At 33.8% G+C, this 21,832-nt stretch overlaps 1 protein-coding gene across 3 annotated transcripts in view; it reads left to right on the top strand.

Annotated features, from left to right (window-relative positions):
• The first annotated feature begins 19,793 nt into the window (after positions 1–19,793).
• LOC145692921 (tubulin glycylase 3A-like) overlaps positions 19,794–21,832 on the top strand; it is a 58,441-nt gene continuing 56,402 nt past the window's right edge. For all 3 annotated transcript variants that reach the window (XM_081768480.1, XM_081768481.1, XM_081768482.1), the window contains exons 1-2: positions 19,794–20,281; positions 21,496–21,631. In XM_081768480.1, coding sequence (XP_081624606.1) covers positions 20,009–20,281; positions 21,496–21,631 — 409 coding nt within the window. In that variant the 5' untranslated portion in view covers positions 19,794–20,008. The remainder of the gene's footprint in view (positions 20,282–21,495; positions 21,632–21,832) is intronic.

The raw sequence follows: 21,832 nt of genomic DNA on the forward strand, positions 1-21,832 counted from the left end.
AGTGAAACACTTACGTAACTAGGACTTTATTTTTCTTATTTTAATGATACAAGTACCAAGTCCCGTCGTCGCACAAACTTTCAAACTTTTGTAAGAAACTCAGATTCATAAAAAAAAAAAAAAATCAATCTGTTTGAGACAGTTGTAGTCACTACAAGTGTTGATGGAAATAAAGTTCGTTGTATCAAGATGATACTCAAACACGCGTCCTCCCCTCCACTCCATCCTTGTGAAAGTAGCTACTACACGAAACGAACACACATTTTTCTCTAAGCATCTTGAAAATGATTTTCGTATGTATCACTCTGCTGATAATATTTCGTTTTCTGAGTGTTTCACATATAATTAGAGCTCCCGCGTGGCTATGTGATTAACGTACGCGTCTTTGCCCTAGGAGCAAGGCCGCTGATCCTGGGGGGACCGAGGGGCACGCCCCGCTCAAAACTCATGTGGGCCCCGCATTATATTTATGAATATACAATATTTAGCATAATTTGTATGCAATTTGTCTTAAAATCCTCATTTATTGCCTTCTGCATCTGAATGGGCCCCCCAAATTTACAGAGAAATCGACGCCCTTGCCTAGGAGACCCGGGTTTGATTCCCGGTGGGAACTTGATAGTTCGGTGCTGAAAGAGACGCTAAACCCCAATTCACCATAGTGCCGTAAATAATTTATTTGCCACCCGGCCCATAACAAAATGCTGTTCCTTAATATCAATTTTTGCCGCCAAATTTTTGTAATTTGAAGATCTGGAGTATAAAATAAACTGGTCCCAGACAGGGCCGGCCCTAGGCAATTTGCTGCCCGTGCAATGGCATCATTTACTTTTCCCATTTCTTCATAAAGAACAATTAGTGAAAGATAAAGCAAATACACATGCAGAGGAAAGATGGTAATCTTTCTTTATAGAATTCAATATCAAGCTTCAATCTCAATATATCAGTTTGCAATTACAGTGCAACTATCTCGATTACCTTTATTTCTTGATTTTCCTTCTACATCCGTTATTTGTTTTAAATCTTGTTTCCACCTTCAATAATAAGGAAATTGTTTGTGACAAAGATAAGACTAGTTTCCATATCAAAAGTGTGATACAGCAACTAAGTAAATGGAACAAGTGTTCGCAACTGTTCGAGAATTGAGTTCTTGTATTTGAAAACAATCAAGGAATTCATGCTGGGATTTGTTTGACCATTTGCTTTAGTGCTGTCCATGTGACCTTAAACTAATGCGACTTAAACATGATTTATGAATGTAGTGTTCGTATAGAAGGCCAGCTCAGTAAATTTAATTACCATCATCATGAAGTTTGTTTCCAACAAGAAATATTTATTTTAAATAATACAGTTGACAGATTTTGTCGTCCTGCAAATGAACGTGTTGAACATATAGTAGAGCCGACTCTGGTCCTAGGAAATTTGTAACATATCAAAAACTGCTGCCCCGGTTCATGGTCCATGTTGGTCCTACGTAAATATGTCCTTGATCAAACTAATAATTACTGTTTATTTCCAATATATAACATTTTAATATAATCTGTATTAGCGATTAATTACGTTTAGCTATAGCCGATGTTCTCAATTCCTGTTACGAACAGATGATTGAATTTTTTTTTTTCATTCATTTAGCACATTTTTATCCATGAGTTGTTGCAAATTAACCCATGCATAAATATCATCTTTGTTTGAAAATATTATTGAGTATTTTGCTTCTGTATCGTGGAATTACTGCCTGAGGATTAATATTTCTATTACTAGCTAGATGCGCGTTCTTCTTACAGGACCAACAGGGAGAATAGGTTATAGAAGATATTTGCATTACCTTTCCCCTTACAATAAGTATTTCAAGGAAATGTAATAATAAAAACGCATATATATATATATATATATATATATATATATATATATATATATATATATATATATATATATATATATATATTGAAACTTTGTCATACATTTCTAAACATCCTATCCCCCTAGAACACGACCTTTAATCAAATTGATATAAATTTAATTGAAAAATCTAGCTCAAAGTGGATACTTATTATGTTTCAAAAGTATTTGAAACAGATCAGCTGTTTTCCCGACTAAAAAGAAATATATTAATTTGGCAACAATCTCAGTCATTTTTGACATTCTATTTTTCACCACTTGCTACTTCCTCCCCTACCAATGGGGTTGAATTTGGACTTCAATGGCATTGGAAGCGTCACTATTTATTTCAGCGACACCGTAAACTATGGGTTGGGTACTAATATCGGTCGTTTTGGAGTATTTTTGCATATCACGCCTTTAAACTCCTACACTTTTGGGTGTCTCATTCCCACAGTGTTTTATTTCACTCGCTGTCTCTTACCGTTTTCATTCTATGGTGATAAACGTTATAATCGGAAGTGATTAATTTGAACCATTTCCGGTTTGAATAGAAGGTTAATGGAAAAGTTGGAACATATTCTTGGGACGCTGAACAATTGCAGGAAACCGCATCTTGATAGTTTACTGTTTTTGTTTTACGGAACAGTATTGAAATTGGAAATAATAAAAATTTAAACCACTTCCGGTTTCGGTAGAGTGTTGTGGATAGTCATATGTTGCCTTCAGACACTGAATCTTTGGCAAAAACCAGCTTCTCACTACATGATATCATTTCCGTTCTATGGCGATAAAGGTTAAAATCGGGATTGAAACCGGAAGTAGTAGAAAATCTGAAACACACGGTTTTGGTAGAGTGTTGTGAGTAGCTATAATATGTTGTCTTGAGACGCTGCATTGTTTGAAAAAAAAAATAAATAAAACAGCTTCTCGCTATCTGTTACTGTTTCCGTTCTATGGCGGTATACGTTGACATCGGAAATCATTAATTTGAAGCACTTCTGGTTTGAATAGAGGGTTAACGTAGGATATAGAACCTGTCTTTGGAAAGGTGAATCGATTGCAAAAATCCGCATCTCGATATCTCTTAACGTTTTGCTCTGATTGCTGTCGACAGACGAACGGATGGACAAAGCTGTTTATGAGACTTCCGAGACTTATGCGTAGCATAATTTGGAATCCTAATTAAGATTCACTTTGTAGAATGCATAATTGCTACTCTTGTTTCGTGACAGCGTTACGGATTCAGCACTTAATAGAAATCTCGATATGAACGAAATCAAAATCAGCTACCAACTTAGACAATCTACATGACAAAGTTATCACCCTTTAAAACACTTGACATTACGTTTACTATGCTTTCCTTTTCATTCTCATTGTTGTTTGTAATATAGATTTTAAAAATGGATCAGAAGATTGCAATCTTGGCCAAGAATTTTAGGAATGATCGGAAAAATGCATTAATAGATTGCGATCTTGGACAGTAATTAGTTTTTGGATCAGGGGCCACAAAATTTTTGAAGTGCTTAAGTCGAGTTCTCCTATTTTTTACGGAATAAGCACATCATGCTGAGTTAAATGATAGTTTGGGTTTGGCTACTCTATATGTAGTTCTCCAGATATAAGAGGTACAAGAAATTTTTTTATTGAAAAATATTGGATCTTGGATCAAGGGTCTCAAAATTTTTGAACGGTCTCTAAATCGAGTTTTCGTATTTTCTACGGAATAAGCACATCGTACTGCGTTAAGTGATAGTTTGAGTTTGCTACACTATCTTAGTTCTCCGGATCTAAGACGTACAAGAAATTTTTTATTGAAATATATTGGATCTTTTGATCCAAAAAATATGATATTTTTAAAATTTCCTCTTCTTATAAAACAGTAAAATGTATACAGAGCCGTAGCTAGAGATTCCGGCTCCCGGGGCGAAGTAGAATTCGGCGTCCCCCTACAATCACCATACCAAGCTTTTCCTTTTTTCTTTTTCTTTTTCTTTTTCTTTTTTTTTTTTTGCATATAAGAAAAGCAGCTATTGTTGTTATGCTACGCTGAATTTTTATCAAACTGGACAGGAGAGCTTTTGGAGAGCTTTTGTGAACGCGGCATGGAACCTCCGGGTTCCATAGGCCATAGAATTAGTTGTTTTTTTTTTTCGGTAAAAAATATTTTGTGAAATATAATGGAAATTTAGAGGGAGCCTTCTTTGCGAATTTTTCAATATTGATCGACGGAGGTGAACAATATGTTCAATGTTTGAATTTAGCATCCAAAATATAGTTTGGCTACTACATATGTTTGAAATTGTAGTAATTACTTATACAGTAAAACCTGTCTTCAACGGACCCTTTATTAAACGGAAAACTGTCTTAAACGGAAATATTTCACGGTCCCATGAATTTTGGAGAACAAAACTTGTAAAAAGGCCCTTCATTAAGCGGAAACTGTGTTACGCGGACAACGGAAAGAAAAATAAACATTTAACGGAAAATTCTGAGTTCCGGACTACAGCGTTTAGAAGATGTTTAGACATTTTGTGAGACATAAACATTATACTGTCTGCGATAAAATATTCGTTCTTTTGTTAAATATTTCTGGACAGTGTAGACCTTCCCCAACCACTACTCATATTCACCCCCCACAAATTGTCCTTAATCCCCGCAACTTAATCAAGAATCATACGGAATGTCGGAAAGTAGAAAAAGAGATAGAGGAAGAAGAGGAATACGATACCGAGTTCGAAGAAGAGTGTAGATTAAATACATTTAGATCAAGATGCTCTCAGAAGTTTAAAGGAACTGCAAAAATTTGCCTTACGGAAAAATGATTCTGATTCACTTAGTATAATTTCTCAGGCTAAAGTGTATGCGGAAAGTCAAGCAGCCAAGCAGCAATGTACACAGAAAACCCTGCTTGGCTATTAGAAAAATAAAGAAAACGTGTGCATAGTATATTTTGTATTCATTTTAATTATTTTGTGTATTTATTCGTAGAAGAAAGAAGCACTGTAATCGAACAATGTACGTACAGCAATATATTTTCTCAGTATGCCCCTTTATAAGCATGTATTTTTTTTTAAGAAAGGGAAAGTCTACCTCCACTAAGCGGAAACCTGACTTTAACGGAAATTTTTGCAAGTCCCGTTCGATTCCGCTAAAGACAGGTTTCACTGTATATGTTTATGTAGATACATACATGAAGATATGTAGATACATATATTTATATATGTAGATAGATAAAAACAAAACACAAGTAGACACGTATGCACAGAAAAAATATCCTGGCGACACAAGTAGTTGATGGAGAAATGTTCCCAATAAATTCCTTCAAATTGGAAGCATTTCGTATGCCAATGCAGTGGTCACTGGTAGTGATCAGGCTTTGAAAAAAACGAAATTCATTGGGTTAAGTTCTGTCAGTTTAAGCTCCTATTCTACAAGTTCGAAACTATTATTATTCCCTTTGTTTACCTTCATTTTTAATATTCCCGCGCAAACAGCAGCTTGCGCGTGTCTGTTCACTCCTATATCATTGTAATATTTTCACTCTCACCATCGTGATTAATCCGATTGGGTTGAAAAGCGTGATTAACTAAGCAAACTCATCATCATCATAATGCCGAACACATATTTCAGACTGACCGTTTCCGATTTTGAAAACGCTACATCCTGAACTTTAAGTCATTACTCGGCATCTTGTATATCACATCGTCATTACCAAATCATGTATAATAACTTTCTTTAAGTAGTAAGTAGAAACTTGTTGTGACTCTCATTGAAACGTTTGAATTGCGAGCGGAGCGAGCAAGAAAATTTTTATTAAATGTATTTCTTTGCAAACCGACAATAATATTTTTAATAGGGCCGCCAATACTTTTACGGGGCGTCGCGTTGTTTACTTTTTTCTAAGAATTGTTCTCTCTTACTTCCTTGCTCGTTCGACGCCCCCTTGCCATCAGCGCCGAGGCAACCGCCCCGCTCGCCCTTCCCCCTATCTACGGCTCTGAATGTATATAAATATTAACAATTTTCTACATTGCCGAAAAACTGCGGTACAAAACTTACAAATTGCTAAGTTTGAATTTATTTAGCAATTTCCGACATAAGAACCATACATGGTAGACCATTTATGTTGACACGGACCTGTAACATTTAAACTAATGGGCAGAAACGCTAAAATTTTGTACCGTTCAAATATCAGTATGGAGACATTGTTTAGCATATCCTGTTATACCACAAAGTTAACAGTGTTGCCAATCCAGCATAAAGGTACAGTTTTTTTAAAAACTGCATTACATCAGGATTTTGTATGTTTCAAACCTACACGCTAAATGAAAAGTTACAATATTACATTTATTATTCAGAAAATGTGAATTTGAAAACATTCTTATTTCTACGTTTTTTAAAATCTTACTAAGGATATAATTTTTTTTAACATTTAAAGTTGTATTCAATAAAGAGAAAACATGTAAGTTGTTAGTATCCCCCCCCCCTAGAACTGTGATCTACCTTTATTTGTAAAATATTTTTCAAACTTTCGTTTATTTTGAAGGCAATGCACAACCAGAAAATGTTGATGGATTTAAATAATATTTAAACATTATTTTCTGTGGTTCCAATACATAAGAATTTGAGCTATTGCATTCGGGAAGATGTTAATTTAAAAAATGTTGCAAGCTATCGTATAAGTGTGATTTTTTTCCAAATTTCGTCAAACTTTAGAGCACATGTGCGACTGGAATCTCTCTCTCTCTCTCTCTCTTTTTTTTTTTTACTGCTTTTTAATATCTCCAATTCGCAACTTTTCTCACGATTTAAACTGAGAAAACAACTTCCGTTTATTTTGGTCCAGCCTGTTACACATAGGCTGTACAAACGAAAACGAGTTGCACTATAAAGAAAACAAAATCTTATGCTAATTACAAATATACAAATCAGTACTATAATTTGAATCAAAAACGCTACTAACTCTTCACTTTAAAAAAGATTTTGAATTTTAGTTTTTCCAAAAAGGTGACATTATTTTTAAAAAATCCTATTTATTAAAGCTTTTTTTTTCTCAACTTGGGCTTCTGTCCTGTACTTTTCCCAGCATTGCTGGCGTGTTTTAAGGGAAGCTAAAGAAATCTTTAGACACGGCAGGTGACCCAAGTATTTGAATCCTCATTCGTATTCTATATTACCCACCTCTTTGTTACTGTAGAAAACTATTTATTTCCTCATTTCAATAAATCGAAACATAAGCAAGTGCCAATAGTGTAGTTTGTGCCAAGTAATGGGGATGGGACTTCACGGATTTCCTTTATGCGACAAGGAAAGTCCATAGTTTCATGTATATATTAGAACATGAATGGTTAATTTGTATTTTAAGTAGGAATATGGCTTTAAGTGTACGCATAAAATTTGATTAACCAATTTGTGCTCAATAAAACCCAATTACACCCAATAAAAGTCATTGGGCTGCTTTGTAAACAAACCCTGGGTTTTTCACGTGCCTGTCCCTACGGAAGGTTGAATTAACTCTTCCTCATTATTTCCATTAAAAAAAAAAAAATCGATTCTATACAATATAGTCTACATGATATTTCAGGTTTTCCCACAATTCCCTAGCACCCTAGCATTGAATTAAAACCAGTCAATTATGAGGAAGTGGGTATTTATTTTATTTTAAATTAGTTTTATTTTTTTAAAAAATGTTACTACTTCTGTTAAAAGGACTATATTCTTACAAGTTGCAGTACGTAGCAAATGTTAATTCTTTATCTTGGAATAAGCATCTCAACCAAACACCCTCATTTGTTTGTATTTATAGATTTAAAAAAGTTTTTTAAAGGGAGAGAGTTGGCTAGTTTTTTAAATCTTGTTAATATAGCTTTAATCTTTTAATCTATTCATTTTTTGATAAGCTTCCTTGTAATAGCAAAAAACTGGATGTTAAAACGAGACACAACGAAACAATCTTTTTGTTTCCTTCTGAGACACTGGGGATACTGACAACTAAATTCTTTAAAAGTTCCTAGCAAATATACTGCCCGTTCTAATACTGATTTTTTGTGCTGAATTTTATGCAATTTAGTGGATTCCGCATAGGGGAGGATCAAAAGTTTATTAACATTTAGTGTCCATTTCCAGCACCAAGGCTATATGAGACGTGAACCTACAAATGTAAGGTGTAAAAGAACCACCGTAATGTGTTCAAATTTTTAAAAGCCCTCTCTCCGGTAATCAAACCTGGGATCTCACTTTAAATGGTGCACTAGTCACTAGATAAATTCTTCTACTACACAATAATTCCTATGTTTTCAAAAATCATTTATAAACCAGTTGAGAATGCTCCAACATTACCAGGACGAAAAAAATAATTTTTCTTATTAACTTCTACAAGTTTTATACCAATTGTTCTATGTATTTTATTAAATAATTCTTGTAATATATCTATCCATAATTTCCTTGAGTACTAAATTTATTCCACATGTTTTATTTAAGAGTTCTGTTAAAACGTTCTACGATATGTTGTTTTACGAAGACAGATGCTCAAAATGGAGGGCTCAAAATTGAAAAATTCGCAAAATATCATCTCTCTATGATTTCCCGAGATATGGCTCATTAAATCTCGCGAAATCCGAACTTTCTTGGCCAATGTTTGAGGAAAGCCAGTTGGTCAGTGGCCACCAGTTACTATTTGAAATTAAAATGTTCGCCATCCTCTTAGATATTGATCAACACCAAAGTGATCTTTCTATGATTTACGATTCCCGAAATATGGCTCATTAAATCTCCCGAAATCGGAACATTTTTAGGGCCAATATCTCGGGAACGGTAAGAGTGACGCTAAAAATTCCATAATTTCTTTCAGATAGCTCTTGATGCCCTTTTGAATGGAGGGCTGAAAATTGAAAATATTCGCAACTAACTGACACGGACAGGCAGACAGACGCAGACGCACAGACACACACACACACACACACACACACACACACACACACACACACACACACACACACACACACACACCACACACACGCACATACACACACGGAGAGAGAGAGAGAGACAGAGAATTCAGTAACGAACTTTTTAAAGTTCGTTGAATATTAAAAAAATAAATAATTTATATGTTAAACATATAGAACTTTTTTATTATTTAGAAAAATACCACTCCATCCACATTTAATCATTCTTTTGCATTATATATATATAAGATCAATTTGGGAATGAAGACGAATTGTACCGGTCTTGGATGTACACGCGGTATTTTCCAACAACAAAAGAAGTAGCTTACACGCAACACTGTTGCAAACACTTTTACTAAAATAGTTCTTTTTTTCTTTTCTGTGTGGGAGGGATTGGGCGGTGCAATTTCAGTGCCGTCGCCACGAGTCGTGGAAAGTAGTTAAATTACTTCCTTCACGCTACTCCTTAAAATAGCACAAATTCACGGGTGCAACGATCAATCCCATGGGAAATGGTGACATACTTCTTGGTACAAAAAATGTCCCTTTTAACATTTTCAAAATATTTGATATCAAATAAGGAATTAAAAGCATTTAACCGAAGCATATTATTATTATTATTATTATTATTATTATTATTATTATTATTATTATTATTATTATTATTATTATTATTACAAGTAGCATGCACGTGACAGAGCGTATGCCACCGTTAGTTAAAAACTTACAGCAACTGTCTGTCATCAGTTTTTCTCATAGGGGCCGCGTGGCTCAGTGGTAGAGAGTTCACCTCTGGTGTATGGGATTCTGCGTTCGATCCTAGCTCTCGCCAAGTGAAGTTTGTGGTGACAAACAAACACCATGTGCGTGGGTTTTCTCGGGGTTCTTCCGTTTCCTCTCACTTCCTTCATTCCACTTTTTCATTCATTTCTCATCATCACCGTCTCTTTTAGCCCAGCCTTCATCATCGTGGAAGTAAAATTTCAAGATTTCATTTTTTCGCATAGAAACAGTTCCTAGAGCCACAAAATTTGGTACACGGTTAGATGTCCACCAGATCTAATTCTGTTCGGAGCACTTTCTTTTGATTCTCGGCTCGGAGGGGTCGAATTTGGGAGAAGGATGGAAATGTATACGAAAATTTACGTTTCAGGTGTTCCTGATAACGCCGTGCGTGTATGCAATCCTCATTACCTCATGGTTGTGTGGGCTTGTATAACAGCAGATGATAAGTACTGGGAATGGAATAACGAGTTCTTTCCTCTCTTTTAAATCGATGTTCTGAAAATAAGTATGAGAATTTGTCTCCAAACATGTTCTTTTATTCTGCTCAGTATTATTTATCGGTTCATATATGTTTTAGCTATGGATAGGCGCGTACACACTTTTTATGTATCGGAAGGGGTCCACAGCTTTTCGAGAGCTTCGAATTCAATATAAGAATAAAAAAGGACACCGTACAAAAAGCATTGCATTTCCTCCTCTGTCCGATTTGGGTGATTTTTGAATATGTTGTAGCTGAGGACCCCGCGATCAATTATTTATATGAGGCCAAGTCCCTGTGACCAATCCTGTGACCTCCAGAGGTCTCCAAAAGTTACACCGTTACGTGAAGTATCCTCCTTTGCTGTAGCCCAGTATAACGCACAACTAGTTTTTGTATGTCAAGTTTGAACCAGTTCTACCAACACCCGTTGTGTGACCTTTGGTGACCTCTGGAGGTCACAAGGTTGGTCATAGGGAGTTGGTCCCATATAAACAATTGATCAGGGGGTTCTCAGCTACAACGTATCCAAAAATCACCCAAATCGAACAGACAATTATATGCAATGCTTTTTGTACGGTGTCCTTTGTAAAATCATCCGTAAAATTTAACTAAATTTGAAGAATTCTGGGTTTCAGGGGAGGCGGATCTCTTTCACTCATACCTTGGATACGTCCCTGACTGTGAACATATTTTAATTATATAGTTTAAAATTTAAAAGAAGTTATTAATAATTTTATGGAACATTAATTAATCATGCTGTGTACTGTCATCTTGAGGATGTATTTCAGCATAGTTTTATCTCAATAAGTAGCGAGGTTTCCGTACAGCAGTTGTATGACGACGTGCGTTATCCAGTGGAAAATTGTCCTATAAAATATCCAGAAAAGGTTGGAGGGTAGGATTGGTAATGTCACGAATGTACGACGCTCTACTCATACTTCGCTGAATTAGGACAATGAGTTGTCTGCTATTATTCTCATACCACAATGCTAGGTGTGATTCCTTGGTGGCGAGTGCAAACATGTGCAGAATTTTCCCGCACATCTAAGGACAGAAAAGAGAAAAAAAACATTAATGAATGAACAACTCCTTGCTCCATTCATCTCATAACTGCAGTCTCTTCCAACACCATCGGAAATGATTTCGCGATAAGCAGATGTGATAGGAGTCGTACAATGGCAATACAGTAAAGTAAACTTACCTTAAGAATTGATTTAATTGTTTAGTATTCGTGGGCTTATATGTGAGGATACAAGATGACTCTAATTTCTCTAGTGGCCTTTCCCCTTGCAACTATCGCTGAACGATCTACTGTGGGAATCCTTGTCCTCCCATTCTAAGTGCAGCATCAATAAACCACTGATATATCACGACTTATATGGGCAGGCATTCTACGGAAAGATCATCATGTCTCTTGCAGTTTCACTATATGGCCACGCTCAAAATCACTTAATTGTAATACGATATACATTCAGAGCGTTGTCCGTGCGTTGCAAAGAGTGATCTGGATATAACTACACTTGTTTTGTTCTACGATCGTTAAGCAGCTCGCAACATCTACATTCAGCCCTATACAATGGCCATTGTGATGATACCTTTAAACTAAGATGAGTATATTGCCTGCAAACACACGTTTAATGGTGGAAATTTATTTAAAATGAAATTCTGTTTTTTTTTCTTCTTAAAATTCGTTTCTACAATAGACCAAGGCAATTTAATGCCAACTGTGTGGTGATGTAGCAATATCCAATGAGAAAATGGCCACTTAGTGTAGCGGTCCATTGGCTACTACGATCGGCTCGCAATCGTAAATTTGTTCCAGTATGGGGCCAAAGACGATAAAGCGTAAAGCTCATGAGGATAAAGCTTAAAGCCAATTAGACATGGTCATATTTTCCATTAAAGATAACATCAAGTTTAAGATAGAACCAATACGTTTCTAAGTTATAGCAATTTTGAGCGTACAATATTCAATATTCTATTTCTAACAATCAACACTTTCACAATCAAGTGAAAAGCATTGTGCGATAACATCATGTTCTGTATTAATGCCAGATGAAAATATGGATTGGATTTTTCTAATCATATTCAACCTTCCTGACATAGAAATATCCAAATGGTGTTTGTCATGTAACAAAAAGTAAGTTCACAAAAGCCCATGAAAAGTAGACTTAATGTATGAAACAAGCATTCTTTGCGTTAAATAAATTTCAAGAGACCAAGATAGTTGAATGCATACTAGTGTTTGCTACCGGCAATTTCTATGGATAAGCTATTATTGCTTCACTTCGGTAGTTATAGAAATAATCAAGGGTCTTTATTCATCCAAAAGCTCTATGGTATTGTCGAATAAAAAGATAATTAACAAATGAACAACGAAAGCTATTTAATATTTGATTGTATGTAAGACCCATAGAATGAAATTCAACCAACCGCTACTGTTATATTGACTTTCGACTCCCAACAACTACCAACAGACATTAAATTGTATTACATTAAACCCACTGTTCATACATACATACCGGCTGTACGACAATGCATCATGGGATGCAACAAATATGGTAATCGAAAAAACAATTGTCGCTTAAATAAAGTGCTATGTATTAAATGTGGATCACCACATTCAGCAGACCAATGTACAAACCCCTTCATTGTATTAATTGCGGAGGAAAACACTCGGCGGACTATTCACAATGTCCAGAACGCATTATACAAAATAAATTGATGGAACTCATGTCTAGGAAGAAAATATCATTTAATGAAGCTAATGCTATTCTGAAACATTCTAATAGCATGACAAATAATTCAAATCAAGGTAATGACAAACATAGTAACAGTTATAGGCCGACATCTGAAAATATTTCAGCTTTGCAACATAAATCATTAGTGTCATCTCTCAATTATGATAATATGCCACCTTTAGTAACACACTTATCTCCCCCAATAAACCGTATGTCTACTTCGGTCCATTCCATGAAAGATATTTCAGCCTCACCACCTGAAAAACGACGTAGAGGCCATGTGGAAAGTTCTTCATGGAAAACACATAATATCTCTTCATACCGAGAATATACAAAAAATTGTAACAAAAATAGCAAATATGCTCAACCTTCTACATCTTTTGACTTTAATAATAAAATCATGCAATCACCAATGAAAACTGAATTTGTTAAAAACACTATTGATAATCAAAGTACAGAAGGCTCATACCCAGTTAAAAATAAATCCTTTTTATCGCAACAAAATACTCAGAATAAAAAGGAATCACAAAACGCATACTTAAAGGGAGCAACCAACAAGGTTACCTCAACTTTCACAAATCAATCAGGATGGAATCATTCATCACAGAATCAGGATCAATGGATGGGTATAAATTCATCATCAAATGTGACATTAAATATTCAAGATTAACAAAAAATACGAGGAGACATTAAAAAAAATCTATATACGTATGCCACATCCAAAGAGGATACCTTCTCACAAAATCAATTCGATGCAACTTTAAATAATGTATATTCATTATTAAAATTATAAAGTATTACTCTGTATGGCCATTTTTAAAAAAAGAAAGACTAACCATCATACAATGGAATGCACAGAGTATATATGGCAAATTGCAATATTTAAAAATATTAGTTTCTATTTTTTCTTGATATTATTTTATTACAAGAAACTTGGTGTATTCCAAGAATTCCTTTAAAACTCAAAGGATATCAATGTGTCAATCAGACCCGTCATGATGCTCACGGAGGAATTGCCATCTGTGTTAAAAATCATTTAAGTTTCAAAAATTTAAATTTTAGTTTACAAAATATACAACCACATATCCAGCTGCTTGGTATAATGATTGGGAACTTAAAAATACTTAATATTTATATACCTCCTAAAATAATTGTGGATCATAACTTTTGGAAACAATTATTCGCTAATAATGATATTGATTATATAGGTGGAGATTTTAATATCCATTCTCATTTATGGAGATCAAATAGAACTGATTCTGGTGGTAGGAGTTTTCTTAAAGAACTGTTAAATTCGTCCTACCTATATCTCAATAACGGATCTTCTACTAGAATACAAAATAATATATTAAGTGCTCCAGACTTAACACTAACGAAGAGTACACATTATATAGAAACAGAATGGCAAACGTATTTTCATACTTTCACCAGCGATCATTTTCCTATTATTTTCAAAACTCACTTTATATCAACAGGACTTACTTATAATGATAGAAAAAATATTGCCCTTAAATCAAAATTACAACATGTGACCACAAACATCTCATGGTCAGATTATCAACATATAATTCAAAATCGAATTACTCAAGATCAGAATACTCCAGAAATATTTAAATTGAAAAAAAAACACGGTCTCTACTTTGAATAATGAAATTAAAAATTCAGAAATAAAATTTAGACAATCATTCGAGAGGAAACATCAAAAGCCCACCTGATGGAATACACTATGTCAAAAGTATGTGAATCAAACTATTCAAACCTTCAAAGTATTTCTATTGACACGTACACCAAAAGCTTTTTTCAAATATCAACAACAAAGAGCTCAAACGAAAAGAATCATTAATCAAACTAAACGTTCAAGATGGCCAGAGTTCTGTAATACTTTATCTGATCGTACTCCACCTTATAAAATATGGAACTTCTGGAAAAAACTTCAACAATATCACTCCACACATGATAATCAAATTTATTTGCATGATTTAGAGAGGATACCTAATTTTCATTTAAAATAACACCATGCACTGTTATTAATGATCGGCGTTTACTATCCAAATTGTTATTCTCTAATACGAATTTCGAATTGGATAAGAATTTCACCATGTCTGAACTAGAAACTGTATTAAAAAATACTACACCGGGCATTGATGGCATTAGTTATTTACATTATAAAAATTTACCAACCAAAGGATTGCAGATGCTTATTACAATCACATTTGGAATACAGGACAAATACCATTAAACTGGAAAAAAGTTTTAATATTACCTATCCCTAAAAATGCTACAGATTCAAATGTAGCAAACAACTTCCGACCAATTTCCTTATTATCTTGTTCATACAAATTTTTCGAAAATTTGATATTAAACAGATTAAATTGGTTTTAGAGAAAATTCACAAATTTTCTCCTTCAATATAACTGGTTTTAGAAAAAAATCAACATATGATGCATTAACGATATTAATACTTGACATTTATAAAGCTTTCATTTCAAGAGGAGCTCTATTGGTTACATCATTTGATATAAAAGAAGCATATGGTCATGTGATATTAGATATTCTAGTGAAAAAAATGTATAAGCTTCAAATCCGTGGAAAGATTATTAGAGTCATACATAATACTATGATTAACAGGCAAGCATATATAAAAGTGAATAATTCCTATTCAACACCGAGAATAACTTCATTAGGCTTGTTACAAGGGAGTAAATTAAGTCCGATTTTATTTAATATTTATATTGCTGATTTAATAAACTCAACATGGGATAATACCAGCATTACTTGTTTTGCTGACGATCTTCAGATACGCTCTTATACAACACAAGTTGAACGTTCAATACCAAGCATGGAGAAAAACTTAGATATCATTAATAAATGGATGAATAATAATGGATTAGAACTAAACTGTAACAAAACAAAATTCATTATTTTTTCCACGAAAAGGAATTTACAACAATACCAATTGACATATCATGATAATAAATTGAAATCAGAAAAAACATAAAATATTTGGCTATACTATTAGATCGCAAATTAAATTGGAAATTACAACTACAATCACTGAGTAAAGAACATATAAAATACTTAAGTTTAATTAAATATCTATCCTCCAAGCGATGGGGAATCAACCCATTTACTTTATTACCAATACTACATCAAGGATATATTTCGAAAATTTCATATGGTAGTGTATTTTATAACAAGTCTGGTTTATATTATAACTGTTTAGAACAATCAATATATAATTAAACAAAAATAATATTTTCACAACCATCATTCTGCCCAAAAATGGCTTTATTAAAGGAATCAGAGTACACGCCATTACCAATATTATTTTCCATGTTGGCATCAAAATTTATATTAAAAGTATTTGGTAAATCAAAATCTCCTATTATTATCAAACTTCAACGGTTAGAACTATTACTCAAGAAACGGAATCTTCTTTACACTCGTAATTATCCATGAGTAGTCCAACCATATCTCAATTTTAAAATGTTAAATACGATGGTACATAAAGTTCCATCGCTTCCATGCTATGTCTGGAATTATAAGGTTAATACGACATAAATAGCAGTGATGAAACCTACTTATATCTCGGTATCAAATGAAGATCTAAAAGAAAAAATTTATCAACACCTATGGAAAGAATTTAAACAAAGATCTGATGAAGATGCTACATTCATCTATACAGATGCATCAAAATTTAATAATATCAATGTAGGAGCAGCAATATATATTCCATCTAGAACAACAACACTTAAGTATAAGTTACCCATCAATACCACAATATTTGAAGGAGAAGAATTTGCCATCCGGAAAGCATTATTATACATCCAAAAATATAAAATAAAAAAATCTGTTATTTGTTCAGATTCGTTAAGTGTGCTAACAGCATTGAACTCTATTCACTGGAACAACTCTACAACCTGGAGCATTCTAAATATTAAATATTTATATCTCAATACGCCGGAAAATAATTAAAAAAATTATTTCACTTTCATTAAGACATGTTAATATTGAAACAAGTAGTAATATTATAGATAATACTGCGAAAACAGCATGTCTAGAAGGAAAACCAATGCATATAAAATTATCATCTAGAAATTATTTTAGTCTTATAAAAGCATATTATAAGGAAGAATTAAACAAATGGTATGATAAACAACAACTACTTCCTGGTGAATTTTATTGGTTAATTTCTACTCCTCTTCAAAATTCAATGAAACAAATCACTAAAACATGGACTCGTCGAGAAATTATAATTTACTACCCCCTTATTTTTGGAACAGCGTTATCACCTCTAAAATTATTTCAAATAAGGAAAAAACCCACCTATCATTGTTGGTGTGATAAAGGAAAACTGTTAACCATATTATTTTTGAATGTGCATTGTTTCAATCTCTACGTTCTCAGCTACTAAAACAATTATATTCTTATCTTGGATATGCACCGTTTTCTTATAAATACATATTGGCAACTAACAATTGGCTTCCAATCAAAGCACTAGTACATTTTTTCATAAAATCTGGTATGAATATTTAAAAAAAATCTACTACTTAATATTTCCTAATGGACTATATGGAATATAGTGAAGTAATATACAACAATAAGAATACTAGAATACCTTTGCTTTAATTCTTTTAACATTCGAGAAAACAATTACTACACAGGAAATTCTGATAAACATTGCATTCACAGTGAAAATAGATTATCAGAAACATTACTTCAAAATGGGAAATATATTACTTTCTTGAAAATTTATGCAATTTGTTGTCTATAAATACTATTTGGAAAATGAATAACGAATTTCTTTCACATTTATAGCGCATACTGGTGAAACACCTGGTGCGCCCATAGAACACTGATAATAGTGTAAAAGACAAGACAAGACAAGACCCATAGAAAGTACATTGAACTCACCCCTCATCTTTCATCATCTTCATTCTTCATTTTCATAATTTTTTGGGTTAAAATCACTTCATTGCAAAACAATTATTTATAACAAAACAGTGATATGGGTGACTGGGATCTAAGTCTGCGCCTGAAGATATAAAAACTCGATTAAGGTTAAGAAACTACGACCTGTACGAAAAACTGTTGAATGATTAAAGATGCATGAGTAATTACAATTTGTGAAACGACGTTTTATTATGTAAATGGTTATATGAATAATGCCAATTTGTCTTATTTATTATAACTTTTGTACGAATCAATAACCGGAAGATTGCCTAGCATATTCATATATTCTCTATAGTAGCTACGTTTAATGACACTGCAGCTCTCATCCACGAAACAGAAATATTAGGTTATATGAATAAAATGTTCGCTTTGACCATGTGAAACTTATCTCAGCAACTCAACATAGAGATGGATTAAGGTCACTCGTCTAATGTCACAAACTTAGTGCATGCTCAACAAACAAGCCAGAAGGCAGTGGATTTTAGAACACGATCGTATGAAAGTGCACAATGGAGAACAAACAATTGCGAGTCATTTTCCTTACGAATTCAGTTGTGATATTCTTCACAATTAGCCGAAGAAAAAATGCATTTGGGCCAGGAATAGGAAATGAACGCAGCGTTCGGAGTTAGTTTGTCAAATTTTGTTCCGGTGACAGCAGTGTAAATTAAGCCTCGTGAGCACTGAGTTTCGGATGAGCTCTTCAGGAACACCGTGATAGCAGACCCTCGCAAAAATGTTTGCACTATTGCAACTGAGTATGGCGCATTGCTAACTTTGCGCATTTTTGCATGCGCCATACCATTGTAATTCGGCGACTATGAGCAATCGGATGATGACACATGAATTGATACTAGTCAACAAGAATCACCATCTAGATGTGTACAGTTGTCTGTGTGCATGGAATAATTTGGAAGATTTCCTACATTGGATTGTGATTTCTTATGAAATATGAATCTCCTACGACCATTGTAAATGGTTAAGACAATGTTTGGATCGTGTCAAGAACACTATCTCAAGCCACTCCTCTACCCGTAGAAGGTGTTATTACTTTATGATGGGTATGGATATGATCCATCATGTCTTTCCCTGTCTAGGCACAACAACCACTGGGGATCGTTATAGAATTGAACTCAATGAAATGCAGCTCGAACTTGTGTGCAAGCATCTATCAATGGTCAACAGACATGGTGTTTTCATGTTGTACAACCATTCATGACTACATGTCACTCAAAGGATGGTGTAGACTCTTCATGGATTACAGTATAAAATTCTTCCTCACCACTGTATTCTGCTAACATCTCTCCCTCCGATTACCACATCTTTCGGCATTTCAACCACTTCTTGAGAGGGAAGACCTTCCGTTATGATTGGGCGCTCCTAAGTGCCATTGCGGACTTATTCGCATCGGAGACTGCAGATGTCTTTCGCCACGGAATCCAGGCAAAAATGTGTGGCTGCGAACTAACTATTTTGATTAGCCGAATACTGTTCTTTTGTTTCTCTTTTTGCCTTTAGAAATTTCACTTGAGCAGAAATTTCATTCGCACGAACTCGATATTAAGGAAGCAGATAGTAGAACCATTCTTTGGAAATGAAGCACGCTGTGTGTATATATAAAAATCACTTCAACGATACATTTACTTTGTCTTATCTCTTGCAACTGTTTTTCAATCTCATACTTTAAAAAAATCATAAGTGATAGATCAAGTCTGAAAAAATCTCAAGAAGTTCTAAACAATATGGCGTCCGGATGAGTATTAAGAGTTTTGCAATTAAATAATGATTTGCAATTTAATACAGGCAGATTCGGACCCATGGCTGTGCTGCTTTTGTTGCAGCTTGCGCTGCAACTAAGACTATTGTGAAGATTAATATTTAATACATTTTTTATCTTTATAACTAACTTAGCGCTGTAGTCGACCTGACCAAGTTCTACTACTTTAATATTATAAGCCATTAGTGGTTGCGAAGAAAGAAACAAATAAAGAAAGAAAAGGAAATTCACCAAAGCAAGTAGCTACCAAGCAGAAGAAACAGTTGAAGAACGACAAGAAATGAATTTCATTTGAAATTCATTAACTTAAATGTATAAAGTATGGTTATATGTTTATTGCCAGTGCCGAAGTTCACAAATAAACTAAGGTTTAAAAAATGATGAATGAAATTACAAAATTATACCAGTTACTACTGTAAGATAAAAGTAATTGTACATCACAATGACCGATGATTCAGCATCAAAAGGTGACCATGAGCGTAATAGCAGTGGTAAACAGTACAAAAGACAAAATTTTGTTGATTCGGGTGAGAATTCTGAAAGTTCGCAGTTCTTAGATTTCGACAATGCTCACGAAGTTAAAAGCAGAAGCAGTTCATCAGCAAGTGTTCAAGAATCACTCGTGGAGTTTCTGGAATTCCATGTTCAACGTGATGGGAAGATAATGCATAATGTCTTCACCAAACTGAATGAGGCAGTGGATGAAGCTATTAAGGTGATCAGTAATACAGTACTGGTTCACTATAATATAGTATTTATGTAATGCTGATATCCTGGTAAGTAATATTGTCTATTTGGATGAACTTTATGAAGCCTACACTTCATGAACTTACTACAGATTGAATTATTGTACAGCGGCATTGCTTTCAAGCATAAAAGCACCGCTATATTTAAAAACCCAACGCCGGAATAACAGGCCAATTTAACAAACAAATACAGCAGAAATCATCAAATAAATTATACATTGAATTGGGGTATCCTTAACATCAAGACAAAAATATTATTTAATGAAAAATGGAAATCACAAAATCAATTGTGGAATTAATTAGACAATCCTCCAACAACAATATTATTTTGTGAAATAGGCAGTATTATTTACCAGGCAGCACCTGAATATATTATTCAGAAATTGTTTACTAAACACTTATAGTTTCATCCTCGATACCTTCTTACATTCTTATCAAGTTTCATACAAAATTTACTGTGTATACTTTGTAGATTTCAGATATTAATTTCTCGTAGTAAAATAGCCAGAAGACCATGCAACATAACACAATAAAACGCTGTAACTTAGACACTACTGTACCTAGTACCAGACTGCTTCTCATAATAACTCAGAAAATATGTGACTGCTATTGTTGCAGAACCATTATTGTGCGCCAAATGGTGAAATGCTATCCTAGAAATTCTGAACAGCACATTTTTTTGTATGAAAATCTATCAATAATGGTAGAAAGTGTTCATACAATCAGGTGACAAAAGTTTTCAATTTTCAACTTCAACTGTCTTGATTATCTTTTTTAGAAATAAATTTAATTCCCAAATAAGATAGAGAAGATTGAATAATTCTGAATAAGAAAAAAGCTTGCCTAGGAGCAATAATCTAATCGAATGAAACGTAGCTTTAGTTCTTACTACTGAAGCGCAATGCGTTAATTTTCGCCAATCAATACACTTCCCTTGTTAATCAAAAATTTCATCGAAAGAGTGTTTCTTTATATTCAACTGGAAGAGGCAGAACTAGCAGCATTTCGTAAAATGACGTTCTTGCGCGTCAATAAATAAAGAGTAACATGAGATCAATAGTTTCATTAGTATGATTTATTATGAAATTTTGATACGGGTTGTGTCACAAAAGTAACTAAAATGGTTGACTACATATGTTGGCATGTTTATTATTGATTAGGATTTTGTTCTAATGTTTTATAGGAACGGAAGGTGTATACCGTTTATAATGATTGCGATATAATTCGAGATGTTTTGGACAGACGAGGATGGATTGAGAAACTTACTCCAAAAGAATATGCGAATGCAAGAGAGACATTTGGATTAAATAGTTACGAAGGTAATGTTTTTCTGAGTAGTTGAAGGTGAGATTTTTCCTTAATAATCATACGTCTTTTACTTGTTTGTGACTTATATCTACATATAACATTCACAAAGATTTGCATTGAAACAAATTCTTTGTTAACACGTAGTTGTTAGAAACGTGTTCAGATTGTTTGAAAGGGGATGGTTTTATTGTATCGTGCACTCGTTTAGAAAA

Source organism: Thermobia domestica, chromosome 8 (genome assembly GCF_964235325.1).
Source record: "Thermobia domestica chromosome 8, izTheDome1.hap1.1, whole genome shotgun sequence".
In the NCBI taxonomy this organism is placed as follows: domain Eukaryota; kingdom Metazoa; phylum Arthropoda; class Insecta; order Zygentoma; family Lepismatidae; genus Thermobia; species Thermobia domestica.